The sequence below is a fragment of the Pristiophorus japonicus genome, chromosome 19 (genome assembly GCF_044704955.1).
Source record: "Pristiophorus japonicus isolate sPriJap1 chromosome 19, sPriJap1.hap1, whole genome shotgun sequence".
NCBI lineage: Eukaryota > Metazoa > Chordata > Chondrichthyes > Pristiophoridae > Pristiophorus > Pristiophorus japonicus.
Window position 1 is genome coordinate 57,741,454 of NC_091995.1, and position 24,063 is coordinate 57,765,516.

At 46.2% G+C, this 24,063-nt stretch overlaps 1 protein-coding gene and 1 pseudogene across 1 annotated transcript; both read right to left on the reverse strand.

Annotated features, from left to right (window-relative positions):
• LOC139230231 (NLR family CARD domain-containing protein 3-like) overlaps nucleotides 1-24,063 on the reverse strand; it is a 130,736-nt pseudogene that overhangs the window by 106,056 nt on the left and 617 nt on the right.
• On the reverse strand, nucleotides 5,367-23,790 carry LOC139229882 (zinc finger protein 436-like). The gene is made up of 2 exons (XM_070861513.1): nucleotides 23,756-23,790; nucleotides 5,367-6,593 (listed from the first exon to the last, which is right to left on the reverse strand). Exon 2 carries the CDS (start codon nucleotides 6,482-6,484, stop codon nucleotides 5,531-5,533), a length of 954 nt encoding a protein of 317 aa, XP_070717614.1. The 5' UTR covers nucleotides 6,485-6,593; nucleotides 23,756-23,790; the 3' UTR covers nucleotides 5,367-5,530.

Genomic DNA, 24,063 nt, shown 5'->3' on the forward strand with positions numbered 1-24,063 from the left:
TCAGTCCCACCATCCCGGGACTCAGTCTGGTGAATCTTCGCTGCACTCCCACAATAGCAAGAATGTCCTTCCTCAAGTTAGGAGACCAAAACTGTACACAATACTCCAGGTGTGGCCTCACCAAGGCCCTGTACAACTGTAGCAACACCTCCCTGCCCCTGTACTCAAATCCCCTCGCTATGAAGGCCAACATGCCATTTGCTTTCTTAACCGCCTGCTGTACCTGCATGCCAACCTTCAATGACTGATGTACCATGACACCCAGGTCTCGTTGCACCTTCCCTTTTCCTAATCTGTCACCATTCAGATAATAGTCTGTCTCTCTGTTTTTACCACCAAAGTGGATAACCTCACATTTATCCACATTATACTTCATCTGCCACGCATTTGCCCACTCACCTAACCTATCCAAGTCACTCTCTGCAGCCTCATAGCATCCTCCTCGCAGCTCACACTGCCACCCAATTTAGTGTCATCCGCAAATTTGGAGATACTACATTTAATCCCCTCGTCTAAATCATTAATGTACAATGTAAACAGCTGGGGCCCCAGCACAGAACCTTGCGGTACCCCACTAGTTACTGCCTGCCATTCTGAAAAGTACCCATTTACTCCTACTCTTTGCTTCCTGTCTGACAACCAGTTCTCAATCCACACCAGCACACTACCCCCAATCCCATGTGCTTTAACTTTGCACATTAATCTCCTGTGTGGGACCTTGTCGAAAGCCTTCTGAAAGTCCAAATATACCACATCTACTGGTTCTCATTTGTTCACTTTACTGGAAACATCCTCAAAAAATTCCAGAAGATTTGTCAAGCATGATCTCCCTTTCACAAATCCATGCTGACTTGGACCTATCATGTCACCATTTTCCAAATGCGCTGCTATGACATCCTTAATAATTGATTCCATCATTTTACCCACTACTGAGGTCAGGCTGACCGGTCTATAATTCCCTGCTTTCTCTCTCCCTCCTTTTTTAAAAAGTGGGGTTACATTGGCTACCCTCCACTCGATAGGAACTGATCCAGAGTCAATGGAATGTTGGAAAGTGACTGTCAATGCATCCGCTATTTCCAAGGCCACCTCCTTAAGTACTCTGGGATGCAGTCCATCAGGCCCTGGGGATTTATTGGCCTTCAATCCCATCAATTTCCCCAACACAATTTCCCGACTAATAAAGATTTCCCTCAGTTCCTCCTCCTTACTAGACCCTCTGACCCCGTTTATATCCGGAAGGTTGTTTGTGTCCTCCTTAGTGAATACTGAACCAAAGTACTTGTTCAATTGGTCTGCCATTTCTTTGTTCCCCGTTATGACTTCCCCTGACTCTGACTGCAGGGGACCTACGTTTGTCTTTATTAACCTTTTTCTCTTTACATACCTATAGAAACTTTTGCAATCCGCCTTAATGTTCCCTGCAAGCTTCTTCTCGTACTCCATTTACCCTGCCCTAATCAAACCCTTTGTCCTCCTCTGCTGAGTTCTAAATTTCTCCCAGTCCCCAGGTTCGCTGCTATTTCTGGCCAATTTGTATGCCACTTCCTTGGCTTTAATACTATCCCTGATTTCCCTAGATAGCCACGGTTGAGCCACCTTCCCTTTTTTATTTTTACGCCAGACAGGAATGTAAAATTGTTGTAATTCATCCATGCGGTCTCTAAATGTCTGCCATTGCCCATCTACAGTCAACCCCTTAAGTATCATTCGCCAATCTATCTTAGCCAATTCACGCCTCATACCTTCAAAGTTACCCTTCTTTAAGTTCTGGACCATGGTCTCTGAATTAACTGTTTCATTCTCCATCCTAATGCAAAATTCCACCATATTATGGTCACTCTTCCACAAGGGGCCTCACACAATGAGATTGTTAATTAATCCTCTCTCATTACACAACACCAGTCTAAGATGGCCTCCCCCCTAGTTGGTTCCTCGACATATTGGTCTAGAAAACCATCCCTTATGCACTCCAGGAAATCCTCCTCCACCGTATTGCTTCCAGTTTGGCTAGCCCAATCTATGTGCATATTAAAGTCACCCATTATAACCGCTGCACCTTTATTGCATGCACTCCTAATTTCCTGTTTGATGCCCTCCCCAACATCACTACTACTGTTTGGAGGTCTGTACACAACTCCCACTAACGTTTTTTGCCCTTTAGTGTTCTGCAGCTCTACCCATATAGATTCCACATCATCCAAGCTAATGTCTTTCCTAACTATTGCATTAATCTCCTCTTTAACCAGCAATGCTACCCCACCTCCTTTTCCTTTTATTCTATCCTTCCTGAATGAATAGATACAAATGGGGATGATCTGTTAGCCATTACAGTGGTGTGGTTGAAAGGTGACCAGGACTGAGAACTAAATATTCAGGGATATTTGACAATTTGGAAGGACAGACAGAAAGGAAAAGGAGGTAGGGTAGCAGATGAGATCAGTGCATTAGTGAGAAACAATATTGGTTCAGAAGATCAAGATGTTGAATCATTTTGGGTGGAGATAAGGAATAATAAGGGGAAAAAGTCACTGGTGGGCGTGGTCTGTAGGCCCCCTAACAGTAGCTACACAGTTGGTCGGAGTATAAATCAAGAAATAATGGAGGCTTGTAATAAAGGAACGGTGATAACCATGGGCAATTTTAACCTTCATATTGATCGGACAAAGCAAATTGGCCAGGGTAGCCATGAGGAAGAGCTCAGAGTGTATGCAGGACGGTTTCCTTGAACAGAACATAGAAACATAGAAAATAGGTGCAGGAGTAGGCCATTCGGCTCTTCGAGCCTACACCACCATTCAATAAGATCATGGCTGATCATTCACCTCAGTACCCCTTTCCTGCTTTCTCTCCATACCCCTTGATCCCTTTAGCCGTAAGGGCCATATCCAACTCCCTCTTGAATATATCTAACGAACTGGCATCAACAACTCTCTGCGAAAGAGAATTCCACAGAACCAACCAGGGAGCAGGCTATCTTAGACCTGGTACTGTGTAATGAGACAGGATTAAGAAATGATCTCGTAGTAAAGGATCCTCTAGGAATGAGTGACCATAACATGGTTGAATTTCAAATTCAGTTAGAGGGTGAGAAAGTTGGTTCTCAGACCAGTGTCCTAACCTTAAATAAAGGAGACGACAAAGGTATGAAGGCAGAGTTGGCTGAAGTGGACTGGGAAAATCACAAATGTAACGCCCCTATTTAAAAATGGAGGCAGACAAAAAGCAAGAAAATATAGACCAATTAGCCTAACATCTGTCGTTGGGAAAATGCTGGAGTCCATTATTAAGGAAGCAGTAGCGGGATTTTGGAAAAGCATGATTCAATCAAGCACAGTCAGCATGGTTTTATGAAAGCTAAATCAAGTTTGACAAATTTGCTGGAGTTCTTTGAGGATGTAACGAGCAGGGTTGATAAGGTGGAATCAGTGGATGTGGTGTATTTGAATTTCCAGAAGGCATTCTATATAGTGCCACATAAAAATCACTTCCTCCAGTCTGAAAAGCAACCGTTCACCACTACTCTGTTTGTGTCACTTAGCCATTTTCATATCCATGCTGTCACCGTGTCCGTTATTCCATGAGCTTCGATTTTGCTGGTATTGGTAACACGCCCAGGCTCACTAAACACAAAACTCATGTCAATCACTTTCAGCTACTGGATTTAGCGTGTGCCCCACAGCATCTCTTCTACCTTCAATATGTGAATAGAGCATCAAACCTGCAAACCTGGTTTAAGTTTATATCCACTCAGCAAATCTATTTAAGAAAAGCCTGTAGGCCGATGAGACACTGTTAAGGTGCCAGCATTTTGCCTGTAATGGACTCCATATTTTGGTCTCTGTATTTAAGGAAGGGTATACTTGCATTGGAGGCTGTTCAGAGATTCCGGAGATGAAGGGGTTGATTAATAAAGGTAGGTTGAGTAGGGTGGGCCTAAATACATTGGAGTACAGAAGAATGAAAGATGATCTTATTGAAAAGTATAAGATAATGAGGGGGCTCGACAAGGTGGATGCAGAGAGGATATTTCAACTCAGGGGAAACTAAACCTAGAATAAGGGGCCACCCATTTAAAACTGAGATGAGGAATTTCTTCTCTCAGAAGGTTGTAAATCTATGGAATTCTCTGCCCAGAGAGCTGTGGAGGCTGGGTCTTTGAATATATTTATGGCAGAGATAGACAGATTTTTGAGCAATAAGGGAGTAAAGGGTTATGAGGAGCTGGCAAGGAAGTGGAACTGAGTCCATGATCAGATCAGCCATGATCTTCTTGAATTGGGGAGCAGGCCCGAGGGGCCAATTGGCCTACTCCTGCACCTATTTCTTATGTTCTAACTGAACATTTCTCCCAGTGTAACCTTTGCTGTAATGAAATATGTGTCTTTTTATTAAGCCTCGGGTCCTTGCTCATGTCTGCTGCAATTGTGTAGAAAGGGGATGTGTAAAGAGATGGTAATTGTATGGAGATGTGAAACAAGGAAACGCTATCTGTGTATGACAGTGACACAGCCTTGTGGTCACAGGCAGAACAATGCACTGATATTCTTGTGGTTATGGTTTGAGCAGGGTTAGTTCACCAATGCTCAAGCTAAGAGGTGGCAGGGATCGGGAGCAGCGGCAGTAAATAAAATCTAAATGTAAATTCCGATATAGTTTATCTTCATTTATTCCTATTTTAATAGCTTTTGCTGAATGTGGCCCACGCCAAGTGCCAGGATATTGAATCAGGCCCACCATAGAAAATGAGTTTGACATCCCAGAGGTAGACAATGTCAACCAGATACCCCCATCCACCAACCTAACAACTTCTTCACTAACTGAAGCTAGTTTGTAAGACGTGACCTTGTTTTGAGGAAGCCGTGCTCAGTATCTGTAATGGCCCCTTCACTTTCCCCAAGATCGAAAACAGCATCTCTCAGGATCCCTTCATACATCTTCCGGTGATCGAGGTCACGTTGATGGGCCTTTAGTTCCCTGGCTCAGATTTGTCCACAATTTGGAAAATGGGAACTATGTGTGCTACCTTCCAATCTCAGGAAACAATCCTTGACTCTATTGAGCTGTTGGAGATATGGGCAAGGGGCTGACCGAGCGCCCATCCCATCTCTTTAATCACCCTTGGGTGGGTATCATCTGGACCTTACATGTATCAGGATTAACCCACACGGCAACTTTGATGTCAGTGAAGAGAGACGAGAAAGAGCAAAATGCTGTTTGCCCCTCTCAGTATTGCCCTGATGAACTGCGTCCAGGCTGAAGTTCTGTTCCCCCCGTAAGATCCTCCCACCAGATTGTCCTTTCTCAGCTCCAGCCAGGTGATGTTAAACACTCAGGTGGGAAAGACAAAAATCCACAGCAATGTGTTGAAAGCAACACTAATTTATGTGTCTGTATCCCAAATATTAAACTCCATTCCAGTTACAGGAGTTATTAACATCAGCGTTACAGGAGTTATAAACCCCAACTGTCAGAATGAACACGATTCAGTCCGGGATGTGATTAACAGCAGCAATAACAAATCCTGCAGTCACTTGTGAACTCGCTGGTGTCTCATCAGATGGGATGACCGAGTGAATCCCTTCCCACAGTCGGAGCAGGTGAACGGCCTCTCCCCAGTGTGAACCAGCTGGTGTGTCAGCAGGTGGGATGACAGAGTGAATCCCTTCCCACATTCAGAGCAGGTGAACGGCCTCGCCCCGGTGTGAACTCGCTGGTGTGTCCGCAGGTGCTGTTTGCTTTTAAAACACTTCTCGCAGTCAGAACATTTAAACGGTCTCTCCCCAGTATGAACTCGCTGGTGTGTCAGCAGGTGCTGTTTGCTTTTAAAACTCTTTCCACAGTCAGAACATTTAAAAGGTCTCTCCCCAGTGTGAACTCGCTGATGTCTCAGCAGTTTGGATAACCGAGTGAATTCCTTCCCACACTCAGAGCAGGTGAACGGCCTCTCCCCAGTGTGAACTCGCTGGTGTGTCAGCAGGTCAGATGACTGAGTGAATCCCTTCCCACACTCAGAGCAGGTGAACGGCCTCTCCCCAGTGTGAACTCGCTGGTGTGTCAGCAGGTAGGATGATCGAGTGAAGCCCTTCCCACACTCAGAGCAGGTGAATGGCCTCTCCCCAGTATGAACTCCCTGGTGTCTCAGCAGATCAGATGACTGAGTGAATCCCTTCCCACACTCAAAGCAGGTGAATGGCCTCTCCCCAGTGTGAACTCGCTGGTGTGTCAGCAGGTAGGATGATGTAGTGAATCCCTTCCCACACTCAGAGCAGGTGAACGGTCTCTCCCCGGTGTGAACTCGCTGGTGCCTCAGTAGGTGGGATGACCGAGTGAATCCCTTCCCACACTCAGAGCAGGTGAATGGCCTCTCCCCAGTGTGAACTCGCTGGTGAATCAGCAGGTAAGATGATGTAGTAAATCCCTTCCCACACTCAGAGCAGGTGAATGCCCTCTCCCCACTGTGAATGGTGCCTTCTGCTTCCATGGTCAAAAGCTCATGATATTCCAGTCCAGATGTATCGAGTGACTCTGTCAGATCTTGAGGTGATGTTTGGTTTGAGCTTCCAGTCTACAAATCCTCCCCTTTTAACACCCTGTAAAGTGAATTTCAAACAGGAAAAAGGGAGTGTGAGAGAGAACCCACAAAAACACAAAGGCAGGTTGTGAAATTGAGCTTAATGAATCTGGTCATTTGTGGACCCGGCACTAGATAAAAGTGACCATGAAAGGTGCCAGATTGTCGTAAAAACACATCTGGGTCACAGCTGTCCATCAGTGAAGGGAACCCACCTCCCTCGACAGTCCCACATGGGAAATTGATGGTCGCACTGGGCCCAGAATTACTGGGGGTGAAACCCAGCAGCTTCTCCCCCCCCCCCTCCAGCTCAAACTGATGCAACAAACAGACACACACAGGAGGCCAGGGAGCGACTTCCACATCCAGCACCTACCCTGATGCAGAGCGGCTGGGAATTGCTGGGCTGCTGTATAAAGGCAAGATGTTGTTTGCATGGTGTGGGGAGTTGCTGCCCCCGGGGTTTGCTGGTGCAGGGCATGCAGACTCTGACTCAGGGCCCGGGGGCCGCACTCGCTGTTGCCCGGGGGCCGCACTCGCTGTTGCCCGGGGCCACGTTCACACCGCTCAGTCTCCGGGAGCCGATCCATACAGGGAGGCACTCTCCGGGGACCAGCCCTCCCTGCACCAACACGCTGCCCCCCTGCTGATGGAGGTAGGGCACATTCCCGTGCGTGGAGCACTCTGGGTAAGATCATCTGCCATTGTTGGGGAGTGGTACAGCACATAAAATGGCCATTCAGCCCATCGTGTCTGTGCCGGCTCTTTGATGGGGCTGAGTCTCAGTCAGTGGCAATGAGTCTCAGTGCCCTGCTCTTTACTCATAGCTCGGTATATTTTTCCCTTCAAGTATTTATCCAATTCCCTTTTGAAAGTTACTATTGAATCTGCTTCCACCACCCTTTCAGACAGTGCACTCCAGATGATAACAACTCGCTGGGTAACAAATGATCCCACATCTCACCTCTGGTTCTTTTGCCAATCATCGGAAGTCTGACTCCTCTGGTTACCTACCCTAATGCAACTGGAAACATATTCTCCATATTTACTCTATCAAAATCGTTCATGATTTTGTACATCTCTATCAAATCTCCTTTTACCTTTTTCTGCTCTCTGGTGAAAACCTCCTCCAGTCTCTCCACATAACTGAAGTTCCTCATCCCTGGCACCATTCCTTCTGCACCCTCTCTAAAAGCTTGGCATCATTCCTATAGTTTAAAGCCCAGAATTGAACACAATACTCCAGCTAAGGCCTAACCAGTGTTTTACATAACATAAGAACATAACAAATAGGAGCAGGAGTAGGTCATATGGCCCCTCGAACCTGCTCCGTCATTCAATAAGATCATGGCTGATCTGATCATGGACTCAGCTCCACTTCCCTGCCCACTCTCCATAACCCCTTATCGTTTAAGAAACTGTCTAGTTCTGTCTTAAATTTATTCAATGACCCAGCTTCCACAGCTCTCTGAGAAAGCGAATTCCACAGATTTACAACTCAGAGAAGAAATTTCTCTTCATCGGTTTTAAATGGGCGGCCCCTTATTCTAAGATCATGCCCTCTAGTTCTAGTCTCCCCCTTCAGTGGAAGCATTCTCTCTGCCTCCACCTTGTCAAGCCCCCTCATAATCTTCTATGTTTCGATAAGATCATCTCTCATTCTTCGAAATTCCAATGAGTAGAGGCCCAACCTACTCAATCTTTTCTCATAAGTCAACCCCTTCATCTCCGGAATCAACCAAATGAACCTTCTCTGAACTGACTCCGAAGCAAGTATATCCTTTCGTAAATATGGAAACCAAAACTGCATGCACCAACAATAACTTATATAGCTGTAGCAAGACTTCCCTGCTTTTATACTCCATCCCCTTTGCAATAAAGGCCAAGATACCATTGGCCTTCCTGATCACTTGCTGTACCTGCATACTATCCTTTTGTGTATCATGCACAAGTATCCTCAGGTCCCGCTGTACTGCGGCACTTTGCAATCTTTGTCCATTTAAATAACAACTTGTTCTTTGATTTTTTTCTGACAAAGTGCATGACCTCACATTCTCCAACATTATACTCCATCTGCCAAATTTTTGCCCACTCACTTAGCCTGTCTATGTCCTTTTGCAGATTTTTTAATGTCCTCCTCACATATTCCTTTTCCTCCCATCTTTGTATCGTCAGCAAACTTGGCCATGTTATACTCAGTCCCTTCTTCCAATTGTTTATATATTGTAAATTGTTGGGGTCCCAGCACTGATCCCTGTGGAACCCCACTAGTCATCATCATCATCATCATAGGCAGTCCCTCGGAATCGAGGAAGACTTGCTTCCACTCCTGGAGGTTTAGCATAACTGAACATCAAATGCTGATATTTCTCCGATGGGGTTTAAAGGGCGAGGTCCATCCAGTCAATTGGATGCGTCAATGAGACTGTGAACCTAATGAAGTGCATTTGGAGTGGAGACACAGGGACACGCTGTGTAACCGGGCACAAACACTCCCGCACAACCCACAAATCACTTCTTTCCCATTTCACGAAAGGAATATGATACACGCAACAATTCATTTGATTTGATTTCAAATAGTTTAGTATACAAATTGAATCATGTTTCTATGATTGTTTCCCAACTCAGATTCAAGGCCAAAATTTTTCTCTTCATCTCTGTACAGCCACACGATTCTAACCCTGCGACTGTACATGGGGATTCTAACCCTGGGACAGTACGTGAGGATTCTAACCCTGGGAGTGAACAGCTCTGGAGCTTTCCTGTTACAATTGCCTGCGGCGTAAACCATAAGCTTGGCACTGAGCAGCGCCTTTTGGAGAAATGATGAGAAATCCGAGGTGTCGAGAGTGAGAATAAAATAACTAAGTTATTGGTTTATCCTCTTGGACTGGTTGGAAACACTGAAGCACCTGACGTTACTCCTGCACCAAGATGGCCACGCATGCACTTCGTTGCTCACTGTATCAAGATGGCGGAACACTGAACTTTCTTTCCTGTACAAAGATGGCTGCCGTTAGCCTGTGACAGGGAGAAAGCCTCGAAGCTGCAATCACCGATATCCAGGTTATTATTCCGGACTTCCCGTGGGCACCAGTTGTTTATGAAGCCTCCCCAGCTACCCGCTGGTCCATTACTCCCCTCCAGCTAGCTGAAAATGGGCTCTTGTGTGGAGCACATGTTCACCGTGTCCGCTCCGCCATTACACGCACCGCACATGCTCCAATTACAGCCTGGTCCCGTGCCTGCACACTGGGCCCCAATAATCTGGGTTCGGTCGTAGGGAATGCTGGGTAAATACACCGCCATCTGCAGCTACAACGGGGAGAGAAGGCAAAAAAGAAGTAGAAAGAAATCAAAAGGTGACGTCACAGCCAAGAGGGTAAGTGATTGGCTGGTGATTGGTGAGTAGTTTTTCTTTTTTCTCTTCTATATCAGTGAGTAACTTTTAACATTGTTGTTGCCAATTTAAGTGTATCTAAGGGTTAAGTCATGGCAGGAGAGCTCGGTCGGGTGTTATGCTCCTCCTGCACCATGTGGGAACTCAGGGATGACTCCAGTGTCCCTGACGACTATGTGTGCAGGAAGTGTATCCACCTCCAGCTCCTGACAGTCCGCGTTGCGGAGTTGGAGCTGAGGGTGGATTCACTCTGGAGCATCCACGATGCTGAGAATGACGTGAGTATCACGTGTAGCGAGTTGGTCGTACCGCAGGGAAAGGGTCCACAGCCAGATAGGGAATGGAAGACCAACAGGAAGAGCAGTGCAAGGAAGGTAGTGCAGGAGTCCCCTGTGGTCATCCCCCTGCAAAACAGATACACTGCTTTGGGTACTGTTGAGGAGGATTACTCATCAGGGAAGGGCAGCAGCAGCCAAGTTCATGGCACCGTGGCTGGCTCTGTTGCACAGGAGGGCAGGAAAAAGAGTAGGAGAGCGATAGTGATAGGGGATTCAATTGTAAAGGGAATAGATAGGCGTTTCTGCGGCCGCAACCGAGACTCCAGGATGGTATGTTGCCTCCCTGGTGCAAGGGTCAAGGATGTCTCGGAGCGGGTGCAGGACATTCTAAAAAGGGAGGGAGATCAGCCAGTTGTCATGGTGCACATTGGTACCAACGACATAGGCAAAAAAAAGGGATGAGGTCCTACGAAACGAATTTTAGGAGCTAGGAGCTGAATTAAAAAGTAGGACCTCAAAAGTAGTAATCTCGGGATTGCTACCAGTGCCACGTGATAGTCAGAGTAGGAATCGCAGGATAGCGCAGATGAATACGTGGCTTGAGCAGTGGTGCAGCAGGGAGGGATTCAAATTCCTGGGGCATTGGAACCGGTTCTGGGGGAGGTGGAACCAGTACAAACCGGACAGTCTGCACCTGGGCAGGACCGGAACCAATGTCCTAGGGGGAGTGTTTGCTAGTGCTGTTGGGGAGGATCTGAACTAATATGGCAGGCGGATGGGAACCAATGCAGGGAGACAGAGGGAAACAAAAAGGAGGCAAAAGCACAAGACAGAAAGGAGATGAGGAAAAGTGGAGGGCAGAGAAACCCAAGGCAAAGAACAAAAAGGGCCACTGTACAGCAAAATTCTAAAAGGACAAAGGGTGTTAAAAAAACAAGCCTGAAGGCTTTGTGTCTTAATGCAAGGAGTATCCGCAATAAGGTGGATGAATTAACTGTGCAAATAGATGTTAACAAATATGATGTGATTGGGATTACGGAGACGTGGCTCCAGGATGATCAGGGCTGGGAACTCAACATCCAGCGGTATTCAACATTCAGGAAAGATAGAATAAAAGGAAAAGGAGATGGGGTAGCATTGCTGGTTAAGGAGGAAATTAAGGCAATAGTTCGGAAGGACATTAGCTTGAATGATGTGGAATCTATATGGGTAGAGCTGCAGAATACCAAAGGGCAAAAAACGTTAGTGGGAGTTGTGTACAGACCTCCAAACAGTAGTAGTGATGTTGGGGAGGGCATCAAACATGAAATTAGGGGTGCGTGCAATAAAGGTGCAGCAGTTATAATGGGTGACTTTAATATGCACATAGATTGGGTTAACCAAACTGGAAGCAATACGGTGGAGGAGGATTTCCTGGAGTGCATAAGGGATGGTTTTTTAGAACAATATGTCGAGGAACCAACTTGGGGGGAGGCCATCTTAGACTGGCTGTTGTGTAATGAGAGAGGATTAATTAGCAATCTCGTTGTGCGAGGCCCCTTGGGGAAGAGTGACCATAATATGGTGGAATTCTGCATTAGGATGGAGAATGAAACAGTTAATTCAGAGACCATGGTCCATAACTTAAAGAAGGGTAACTTTGAAGGTATGAGGCGTGAATTGGCTAAGATAGATTGGCGAATGATACTGAAGGGGTTGACTGTGGATGGGCAATGGCAGATGAACTACAACAATTGTACATTCCTGTCTGGTGTAAAAATAAAAAAGGGAAGGTGGCTCAACCGTGGCTATCAAGGGAAATCAGGGATAGTATTAAAGCCAAGGAAGTGGCATACAAATTGGCCAGAAATAGCAGCGAACCCGGGGACTGGGAGAAATTTAGAACTCAGCAGAGGAGGACAAAGGGTTTGATTGGGGCAGGGAAAATGGAGTACGAGAAGAAGCTTGCAGGGAACATTAAGACGGATTGCAAAAGTTTCTATAGGTATGTAAAGAGAAAAAGGTTAGTAAAGACAAACGTAGGTCCCCTGCAGTCAGAATCAGGGGAAGTCATAACGGGGAACAAAGAAATGGCGGACCAATTGAACAAGTACTTTGGTTCGGTATTCACTGAGGAGGACACAAACAACCTTCCGGATATAAAAGGGGTCGGAGGGTCTAGTAAGGAGGGGGAACTGAGGGAAATCCTCATTAGTCGGGAAATTGTGTTGGGGAAATTGATGGGATTGAAGGCCGATAAATCCCCAGGGCCTGATGGACTGCATCCCAGAGTACTTAAGGAGGTGGCCTTGGAAATAGTGGATACATTGACAGTCATTTTCCAACATTCCATTGACTCTGGATCAGTTCCTATGGAGTGGAGGGTAGCCAATGTAACCCCACTTTTTAAAAAAGGAGGTAGAGAGATAACAGGGAATTATAGACCGGTCAGCCTGACATCGGTAGTGGGTAAAATGATGGAATCAATTATTAAGGATGTCATAGCAGTGCATTTGGAAAGAGGTGATATGATAGGTCCAAGTCAGCATGGATTTGTGAAAGGGAAATCATGCTTGACAAATCTTCTGGAATTTTTTGAGGATGTTTCCAGTAGAGTGGACAAGGGAGAACCAGTTGATGTGGTATATTTGGACTTTCAGAAGGCTTTCGACAAGGTCCCACACAAGAGATTAATGTGCAAAGTTAAAGCACATGGGATTGGGGGTAGTGTGCTGACATGGATTGAGAACTGGTTGTCAGACAGGAAGCAAAGAGTAGGAGTAAATGGGGACTTTTCAGAATGGCAGGCAGTGACTAGTGGGGTTCCGCAAGGTTCTGTGCTGGGGCCCCAGCTGTTTACACTGTACATTAATGATTTAGACGAGGGGATTAAATGTAGTATCTCCAAATTTGCGGATGACACTAAGTTGAGTGGCAGTGTGAGCTGCGAGGAGGATGCTATGAGGCTGCAGAGCGACTTCGATAGGTTAGGTGAGTGGGCAAATGCATGGCAGATGAAGTATAATGTGGATAAATGTGAGGTTATCCACTTTGGTAGTAAAAACAGAGAGACAGACTATTATCTGAATGGTGACAGATTAGGAAAAGGGGAGGTGCAAAGAGACCTGGGTGTCATGGTACATCAGTCATTGAAGGTTGGCATGCAGGTACAGCAGGCGGTTAAGAAAGCAAATGGCATGTTGGCCTTCATAGCAAGGGGATTTGAGTACAGGGGCAGGGAGGTGTTGCTAGAGTTGTACAGGGCCTTGGTGAGGCCACACCTGGAGTATTGTGTACAGTTTTGGTCTCCTAACCTGAGGAAGGACATTCTTGCTATTGAGGGAGTGCAGCGAAGGTTCACCTGTCTGATTCCCGGGGTGGCGGGACTGACCTATCAAGAAAGACTGGATCAACTGGGCTTGTATTCACTGGAGTTCAGAAGAATGAGAGGGGACCTCATAGAAACGTTTAACATTCTGACGGGGTTTGACAGGTTGGATGCAGGAAGAATGTTCCCAATGTTGGGGAAGTCCAGAACCAGGGGACACAGTCTAAGGATAAGGGGTAAGCCATTTAGGACCGAGATGAGGAGGAATTTCTTCACCCAGAGAGTGGTGAACCTGTGGAATTCTCTACCACAGAAAGTTGTTGAGGTCAATTCACTAAATATATTCAAAAAGGAGTTAGATGAAGTCCTTACTACTAGGGGAATCAAGGGGTATGGTGAGAAAGCAGGAATGGGGTACTGAAGTTGCATGTTCAGCCATGAACTCATTGAATGGCGGTGCAGGCTAGAAGGGCCGAATGGCCTACTCCTGCACCTATTTTCTATGTTTCTATGTATCAAAAGGCCACGTTAGCGAATTAAACAGGATTTACTGTGATTGCATTGGGCACTGAACCCCTGGGAGGACAGATGCACCAATATTAGCGTCCTCATCCAGGCCAACATCTCCAGCATTGAAGCACTGACCACACTTGATCAGCTCCGCCAGGCAGGCCACATTTTTCCCATGCCAGACACGAGATTCCCAAAGCAAGCGCTCTACTCGGAACACCTTCATGGCAAACGAGCCAAAGGAGGGCAGCAGAACCGTTACAAGGACACCCTCAAAGCCTCCCTGATGAAGTGCAACATCCCCACTGACACCTGGGAGTCCCTGGCCAAAGACCGCCCCAAGTGGAGAAAGTGCATCTGGGAGGGCACTGAGCACCTCGAGTCCCGTCATCGAGAGCATGCAGAAATCAAGTGCAGGCAGCGGAAAGAGCGTGCGGCAAACCAGTCCCACCCACCCCTTCCCTCTTCGTCCCACCTGTGACAGAGACTGTGGTTCTCGTATTGGACTGTTCAGCCACCTAAGAATTCATGCTAAGAGTGGAAGCAAATCTTCCTCGATTCCGAGGGACTGCCTATGATGATGATGAACCATGTTAATTCTGGCAGTTAGACTTTGTTTCTGCTGCTCTTAATAACCCCAATACCTGAGCAGGAAATTAATGTTCTGTATAAATATTGAATAAATCAGCTTGTTTCAAACACAGTGTGTCAAATATTTGATTTCTCCATAATAAGAGGAGACTAATTAATGTTCCCTTCCTTTCTGGGCCTTTTCTTATTCTAGATTATTTCACTTCTCACACAGTTCATCTTTTACCACATCAAATCCCAAGCTTGTTTTATTTGAGTATACAACTTGTGGGTGTCATAGACTGAACCGGCATGTCTCACTTTACACTCATTTGATGTTCCTTTCAACCAACCCTTGAAAGAACTATCTTGCTTAAGACTGGAAAACAATACAGAAAATAACAGATTAACGCTTTTTGAATGCGGTTAGTAGAACTCCACACATACTGAAGAGGATGCAAAGATGCTGCAAGACAATTTAGATAGGTTGAGTGAGTGGGCAAATACATGGCAGGTGCAGTATAACGTATATAAATGTGAAGTTATCTACTTTGTTAGGAAAAATAAGAGGACAAAGTATTATTTAAATGGTGATGGGTTGAGAAGTGTCGATGTACAGAGGGACCTGGGTGTCTCTGTACACTAGTCATTGAAAGCAAACATGCAGGTGCAGCAAGCAGTTAGGAAGACAAATGGCATGTTGGCCTTCATTGCAAGAGGATTTGAGTACAGGAGCAAGGATGTCTTATTACAGTTATACAGGGCCTTGGTGAGACCGCACCTGGAGAATCGTGTGTAGTTTTGGTCTCCTTACCTAAGGAAGGATATACTTGCCATAAAGGGAGTGCAGCGAAGGTTCACCTGTCCGATTCCTGGGATGGTAGGACTGTCGTATGAGGAGAGATTGGGTCAACTAGGCTTGTACTCACGAGAGTTTAGAAGAATGAGAGGGGATCTCATTGAAACGTATAAAATTCTGACTGGTTTGGATAGACTGGATGCGGGGAGGATGTTTCCCCTGGCTGGGAAGTCTAGAACAAGGGGTCACAGTCTCAGGATACGGGGTAGGAAATTTCGGAGCGAGATGAGGAGAATTGTTTTCACTCAGAGGCTGGTGAACCTGTGGAATTCTCTACCTCAGAAGGCTGTGGAGGCCAAGTTACTGAATATATTTAAGAGGGAGTTGGATAGATTACTAGAAACAAAAGGCATCAAGTGGTATGGGGAAAAAGCAGGAATATGGTATTGAGATAGATGATCAGCCATGATCATATTGAATGGCGGTGCAGACTCGAAGGGCTGAATGACCTATTACTGCTCCTAGTTTCTATGGGCCCAAGTTTCCACACGATAAAAAACAAGCGCCCCTCCGAGCTGGGCGCCCGTTTTTCGCGCCTAAAACGCCGCCTAAAAAAAACCGCGCTATTCTTGAACGCCTTGCAGCTCCATGTCTGCCTGGCGCGGCATGCAGGGGGCGGAGCCTACCACTCGCGCCGATTTTGTAAATGGGAAGGGGCGGGTACCATTTAAATTAGTTTTTTTCCTGCCGGCAACCCTGCGCGTGCGCGTTGGAGCGTTCGCACACGCGCAGTGTGAAGGAAACATTGGCACTCGGCCATTTTTGTAGTTCTTTGTAGCTGTTTAATTTTTGAACATTTTTTAATAAAAGCACATTGCCATCAGCACTGGGCCGTCGGGAATGGCTGCTCAACTTCTAAGGCTTCCTGCAGCCTTCTCACTGTCTCCTTCCCGCCCGTCGTCTGGAACGGCTTCCTCCCCCCCCCCCCCCACCCCCCGCTGCGTTCGGTCGATCGGGCCCGCACTCCGGAACGGCTTCCTCTCCCCCCCCCGCTGCGTTCGGTCGATCGGGCCCGCACTCCCGCCGTCTGGAACGGCTTCCTCCCTCCTCCTCCCCCCCCCCCCCCCGCTGCGTTCGGTCGATCGGGCCCGCACTCCCGTCGTCTGGAACGGCTTCCTCCCTCCTCCTCCCCCCCCCCCGCTGCGTTCGGTCGATCGGGCCCGCACTCCGGAACGGCTTCCTCTCCCCCCCCCCGCTGCGTTCGGTCGATCGGGCCCGCACTCCCGCCGTCTGGAACGGCTTCCTCCCTCCTCCCCCCCCCCCCCCTGCTGCGTTCGGTCGATCTCGCCCGCCCGCCCGCCGTCTGGAACGGCTTCCTCCCCCCCCGCTGCAGTCGGGCCCGCACTCCCTCCCTCCCGCTGTCTGGAACGGCTTCCTCCCCCGCCCCCCCCCGCTGCGGTCGGGCCCGCACTCCCTCCCTCCCGCTGTCTGGAACGGCTTCCTCCCCCGCCCCCCCCCGCTGCAGTCGGGCCCGCACTCCCGCCCGCCCGCCGTCTGGAACGGCTTCCTCCCCCCCCCGCTGCAGTCGGGCCCGCACTCCCTCCCTCCCGCTGTCTGGAACGGCTTCCTCCCCCGCCCCCCCCCGCTGCAGTCGGGCCCGCACTCCCTCCCTCCCGCTGTCTGGAACGGCTTCCTCCCCCCCCGCTGCAGTCGGGCCCGCACTCCCTCCCTCCCGCTGTCTGGAACGGCTTCCTCCCCCCCCGCTGCAGTCGGGCCCGCACTCCCTCCCTCCCGCTGTCTGGAACGGCTTCCTCCCCCGCCCCCCCCCCGCTGCGGTCGGGCGGTCGGTCCCGCACTCCCTCCCTCCCATCCGCCCGCCGTTGGGAACGGCTTCCTCCTCCCCCCCTGCCGTCGGGAACGAACGAATGAACTTGTGAGGCTGGCTGAAGCACTTTCACACAGGTAGGAAGATGGTTTATTTAATCTTTTCTTTGCTTATAAATGTTTATTCAGGTTGGATTTATTTGTATAATATTTGTAGAAGTATAAATAAGGATTTATTGTAGAATTTAATGACTTCCCTTCCCCCCCCCCCACCTCGTTCTGGACGCCTAATTTGTAACCTGCGCCTGATTTTTTAATGTGTAGAACAGGATTTTTCAGTTCTACAAAAATCTTCACTTGCTCCATTCTAAGTTAGTTTGGAGTACGTTTTCATTGTGGAAACTTTGAAATCAGGCGTCAGTGGCCGGACACGCCCCCTTTTGAAGAAAAAATTCTGTTCCAAAGTAGAACTGTTCTACCTGACTAGAACTGCAGAAAACAAAATGGCGAATTACGATTTCTAAGATAGTCCGTTCTCCACCAGTTGCTCCTAAAAATCAGGCGCAAATCATGTGGAAACTTGGGCCCTATGTTTCTATCCATGTGATCGCCTTTGAAATGTTCTGATCTTTGTAATTGTCTTTGATAATTTTGATGGGTTAGTTGATTATAATTACTTGTTGCTAACATACCTTGCAGTATTTCTTGCATCAAAATAGTTATTTAAATACATCCTTTATCAGGACTTTAGCTCCCACACTGATCTCGGTTTCCTCTTGTGAGGGAATCAAGAACGAGGTGGTATAGTCTGAGAATAAGCGGTTGCTCATTTAAAATGGAAATTAGGAGGAATGTCTTCTGTCAGAGACTCGTGAATCTGTGAAATTCTCTACCCCAGAGAGCAGTGGAGCCCGGATCATTGAATATATTTAAGTTGCAGATAGACTGATTTTTGAGAGATAAGGAAGTCAAGGGTTATGGGGAGAGGGCAGGGAAGTGGAGTTGGGACCAAGATCAGATCAGCCATGATCTTATTGAATGGCGGAGTGGGCTCAATGGGCCAGATGGCCTACTTCTGCTCCTATTTCTTATCTTCTTAGCCTTGGTTATGGGCTGTGTTTAGGTGTAGGTTTAGGGGCTAGTGCTTGTGATTTGTGGTTATTTGTTCGGATTGGAGTTAGTAGTTGGTGTAGTCAATATGATATAAGGCTTAGGATGTAGTGATTAACTTAGAAAGCACTATTGGCAATATAATGTCACTGGATGTGCCCTTTTCCATTTCATGTTTTTAACCTCACACAGACGAGTGACAAAACAGCCTCACAATGTGTTCGTTCAAGGAACCTTCTTTCTTGCGCAAACTTAATTTCCTCCCTTCTTTCACATCTCTACATTTCTCACAGAAAAATAAATTAGGGACATGGGATTTGGGGACAAGAACAGACCGTTACAGTTGTTGTGCTGGTTACATCTGATCATCAGCCTGCCTGAAAAGGGCTTCTGACAATAACCTGTCACCAGGCCCCACCAGTCGCCATGTGATTCCACCATCATATCTTCATTACCCACCTTTCGCCCTAACTAGAGCTGCTTTCACCAGCATGACCATTCCCCATACTGAGGCTCTCTAATTCCCGAGCAAACAACGGCATGGACTGGTTCGTCCGAATGGCTCATTTCTGTGCTGTATATCCGATGCAATTTTGTAGTCTCCATGTAAGTGGTCCCTGGATTTGGTACCTCAGTGTTACTGGTCCCTGGATTTGGTGTCTCATTGTAAGTGGTCCCCAGATTTGTTGTCACGGTATAAGTGTCCCTGGATTTGATGCCTCAGTGTTACTGGTCCCTGAATTTGTTGTCATAATATTAGTAATCCCTTCATTTGGTGTCATGATGTAATTCATTCTGGATTTGGTGTCTCATTTTAAATGGTCCCTGGATTTGGTGTCACAATGTAAGTGCTGGATTTGATCCCTGAATTTGGTATCACAGGATAAGTGGCCCCTGGATTTGGTGTCTCAATGTAAGTGGTCCCTGGATTTGTTGTCAACAGCACCTCGTCACTGGAACTGAGGGAAAACCCATAGCCAGCAACGCATTCAGCACAGAATGATCCCACACAAACCTATTCCCAATTAACACTGTCCACATTAATTCACCAGAAACAGTTCAGTGCCTACAAGGAACTGCAGCCTCACATCTAACTTCAGTGAAACACACAATAAAAAACATTTAAAAAAAATAAACCTCATCAAAATTCAACAGAGGCGATTAATGGGCAGTAAATCCCCCTCACTCATATACCTCCTTCACCCCTACTCTCCAACTCACTCTTCCCAACTACTCTTTCACCCCTACTCTCCAACCCCTCACCCCAACTCTCCAAACCCATCACCCCAACACTTACTTCACCTCTACTCTCCAACTCATCACCCCAACTACTCTTCCACCCGTTCTCTCTAAACCCCCCCACACTCAATTCCTCTTTTACCCCTACAATTTCATTTTATACATAACTTACACTAATCATCCACACTGGAGGTAAATCTCAGGAGCTTCTGTGTGATGGTGAGGTGATCACTTGACAATAAAACTCAGAGAATGGTGGGTGGCTGCTTGTAATCCTCGGTGTAATTTAATCCCCTTTCCCACTGAATACTGCGGACACACAGTCACCTTGTTAACAGAATGGTCAGCGTGACATCAATTCTAAACAAGAGCAGTGTGTCAGTGTGGAATGGACAAGGGAGTGTAGGATAGATACTGAATCTGTACAGTGTGTCAGTGTGGGATGGACAGGGGATTGTAGGATAGATACTGTATCTGTCACTCTCTGGTACAGTGTGTCAGTGTGGGATGGACAGAGGAGTGTAGGATAGATACTGAATCTGTCACTCTCTGGTACAGTGTGGGATGGACAGGGGAGTGTAGGATAAATACTGTCTCCGTCACTCTCTTGTACAGTGTCAGTGTGGGATAAACGGAATTGTAGGATAGATACAGTATTCTGTCACTCACAGGTATAGTGTGGGATGGACAGGGGAGTGTACGATAGATAATGTATCTGTTACTCTCTGGTACAGTGTGGGATAGACAGGGGAGTGTAGGATAGATACTGTATCTGTCACTCTCTAGTTCAGTGTGGGATGGACAGGGGACTATTGGGTTGGCACTGCCTCTGTCACACTCTGCATTGATGCCAGTGTCAATTGGGCCGGTGCAAAGGTATCAATATCGTTTCTGTCACTCATTACTACAAGGGGACAATTTTAAATTGCTTGGTTAGTGTCTTTCATAGAAACATAGAAAATAGGTGCAGGAGTAGGCCATTCGATCAGATCATGGCTGATCATTCCCTCAGTACCCCTTTCCTGCTTTCTCTCCATACCTCTTGATCCCCTTAGCCTTAAGGGCTATATCTAACTCCCTCTTGAATATATCCAATGAACTGGAATGAACAACTCTCTGCGGCAGGGAATTCCACTGGTTAATAACTCTCTGAGTGAAGAAGTTTCTCCTCATCTCAGTCCTAAATGGCCTACCCCTTATCCTAAGACTTGTGTCCCCTGGTTCTGGACTTCCCAAACATCGGGAACAATCTAACCTGTCCCATTCCGTCCCGTCAGAATCTTGTATGTTTCTATGAAATCCCCTTTCATCCTTCTAAACTCCAATGTATAAAGGCCCAGTTGATCAAGTCTCTCCTCATATGTCTGTATCAAGCCATCCTGGGAATCAGTCTGGTGAACCTTCGCTCCACTCCCTCAATAGCAAGAACGTCCTTCCTCAGATTAGGAGACTTTCTGGTACTGTGTGTCAGTGTAGGATTGACAGGTGTGTATAGGACAGACACTGCCGCTCACTCTCTGGTACTATGTGTCAGTCTGGAATTGACGGTTGTGTATAGGAAATACCTGCCACTCAGTCTCTTGTCATACATATCAGTTTGGGAATTGTTGTTGACTACAGGTTAGATAGTGTATCTGTCACTCTCTGATAAAGTGTGTCAGTGTGGGATTGATAGAATATATAGGAAATACACTGCCCCAGTCACTCTCTGATACTCTGCGTCATTCTAAGATTGACTGCTGAATATGGGACAGACACTATACCTATCATTCTCTGATAATATTATGAATAGGTCATATATTTGTTAACAAAGGATAGATATTACATTTCTCAATTTCTGTTACAGTGAGGCAGAATTAGATTGCCAGGTGAGTTTTTTTTTATACATACTGCTCCTGTTATTCTCTCATTCTATGTAACAGTTTCTGATGACAGGTGAGTGTTGGATAGATACTGCCTCTCTCATTCTCTGACACTATGTGACAGATTCTGATTGACAGGTGATTGTAGGATGGACACTGCCATTTTCAATCTCCGGTGCAGTGTCAGTGTGGGACTGACCGATGATTATAGGATAGATACTGACACTTTCACACTCTGATCCATTGTTAGAATTAATATTGTGGGTGTCTGGTATGTGAATGAGGGTTTTACTCTGTCAGTTTCTGATACGAGACCATGGCTTTTATCTTGCACCTGTCAATTTCTGGTAATTGCCTGTGGGTTTCATTCTGTAACTTTCCATTCCTGGTGTGAGTGTTTATTTTGCGCTGTATCTGTCCATCTCTGTTATGTGAATGTGAGCTCTACTCCATACCCATCAATCTCCAGTATGTTAGTATTGTTTTAGTCTTTCCCACCAATTCCTGATAGAGTATTTGTTTTACTTTCTAACTGTCAATTTTTGTTATGGATGTGAGTGTTTATGCTGAATCTGTCGGTTTCTGGTAAATGAGTCTGAGTTTCACTCTGTATCTATCGGTCTCTGGTATGTGAGTGTGGGCCTTTCTCTGTATCTCTCCATTTCTGTTATGGGAGTCTGGGTTTTATACTGTACATGTCAAGTTCTGATATGTGAGTGTGGGCCTTACTCTATACCTGCCAGTTTCGGCTTGATTAAAAGTGGGCTTTTTACCTGTCAGTTTCTGGTATGGAAGAGAGGTCTTTACCCTGTACCTGTCAATTGCTGATAAGTGAGTATTGGCATTTTACTGAATGTCAATTTATGTTATGGGAATATAGATTTTAATATGTCAATCTCTGATATGTGAGTGTGGGTTTATACTGTATCTCTCAGTCTCTGATATTCAAGTGTGTTTATTATTCTGTACCTGCCAGGGTTTGGTATGTGTGTGGGAGTTTAAGCTGTGCCTCTAAGTTTCTGGTATGTTGGTCTGCATTTAATTTTATCTATTAGTCTATGTGGTTGTACGTTTTAGACTGTAAGTTTCTGTTATGTGTGTGTGGCATTTACTCTGTACTTGTCAGTGTCTGATATGTGAGTGTGGTGTATAATCTGTACCTGTCAGTCTCTGTATGAGAGTGTGGGGTATAATCTGTACCTGTCAGTCTCTGGTATGTGAGTGTCAGGTATAATCTGTACCTGTCACTTTCTGGTATATGGGTGTGGGGTATAATCTGTACCTGTCAGTCTCTGGTATGCGAGTGTCAGGTATAATCTGTACCTGTCACTTTCTGGTATGCGAGTGTAGGGTATAATCTGTACCTGTCACTTTCTGGTATGTGAATGTGGGGTATAATCTGTACCTGTCACTTTCTGGTATGCGAGTGTGGGGTATAATCTGTAACTGTCACTTTCTGGTATGTGAGTGTGGGGTATAATCTGTACCTGTCAGGTTTTGGTATGTGTTCCTGCTCCTTGATTGTATGTTTTAGACAGTACCTGTCAGTTCCTGCTATGTGAGTGTGGAATTTATTCTGTATCTGCCAGTCTCTGGTATGTGAATGTGAGAATCAATTTTACTTTTTACCTGTATTTCTCCGATATGTGAGTGAAGATTTTGCCTTCAACATGTCATTTTTCTGATGGGGGCAGAGTAAAACCCACATGCACACATCAGTTTCTGCAATGCAAGTAACAATTTTACTTACTGCCTTTCAGTTTTCTGATATGTGCACATGGGATTTAGATTTGGTATGCAAGTGTGGATTTTATTCTGCTACTTTCATATATGTGGGTGTGTATTGCGTGCTGTATCTGTCAGTATATGGTACAGGAATGTGGGTTTTATTCTGCACTTGTCATCTTCTGGTATGTTCGGAGGGGTTAAATACTGAATCTGTCAGATTCTGAAACATGAATATGGCTATTGCTCTGCACCCATCAGCTTCTGATATGCGAGTTTGGTTTATACTCTCTATGAGACATTTTTTTCTGATACATGATTGTGTGTTTTATTCTCCACCTGCCAGTTTCTGGCAAGTGGGTGTTTAATGTACCTGTTAGTGTGATCTGTTTCAATGATGAAACAGCATCTGATTCTACTGCTCCATGTGGCTGTAAGATTCACAATGTAACTCTGCCACTTCGGATCACTGTGGGACTGACAGCTTCTGCTGCCTGTGACAATAGGATTGAGGCCAGTTCTGTGTCTCTGCGCTTTGTGAGTGATAATGTCCTTACTGTGTGTGAGAAGGAGCTGCCTGCACTGTTCCTTATGTTCCAGGTAGAGGAAAGATCACATTTGTTCTGGCTGGTTAAAGAATTTTGCTCTGAGAATAATACGAGAATATTAGTTATAAGATATGGATGCGGGGGAGAATATGATGTATCTGAGGGAGTGACAATGATCACCAGCAACACGGTTCTGGAGAACTCAGCTCACTAAAACAATATAACCCATCCTTAAAATATCTTCTCCCCCACTCCTCCCCTGGTGCCTGCAATAGATGCACTTTATGAAATTCCTCACATAGAAAAATAGGTGCAGG

Coding starts and splice junctions, on each gene's coding strand:
- LOC139229882 (XM_070861513.1), bottom strand. CDS start 6,484: ATGGAAGCAGAAGGCACCATTCACAGTGGGGAGAGGGCATTCACCTGC.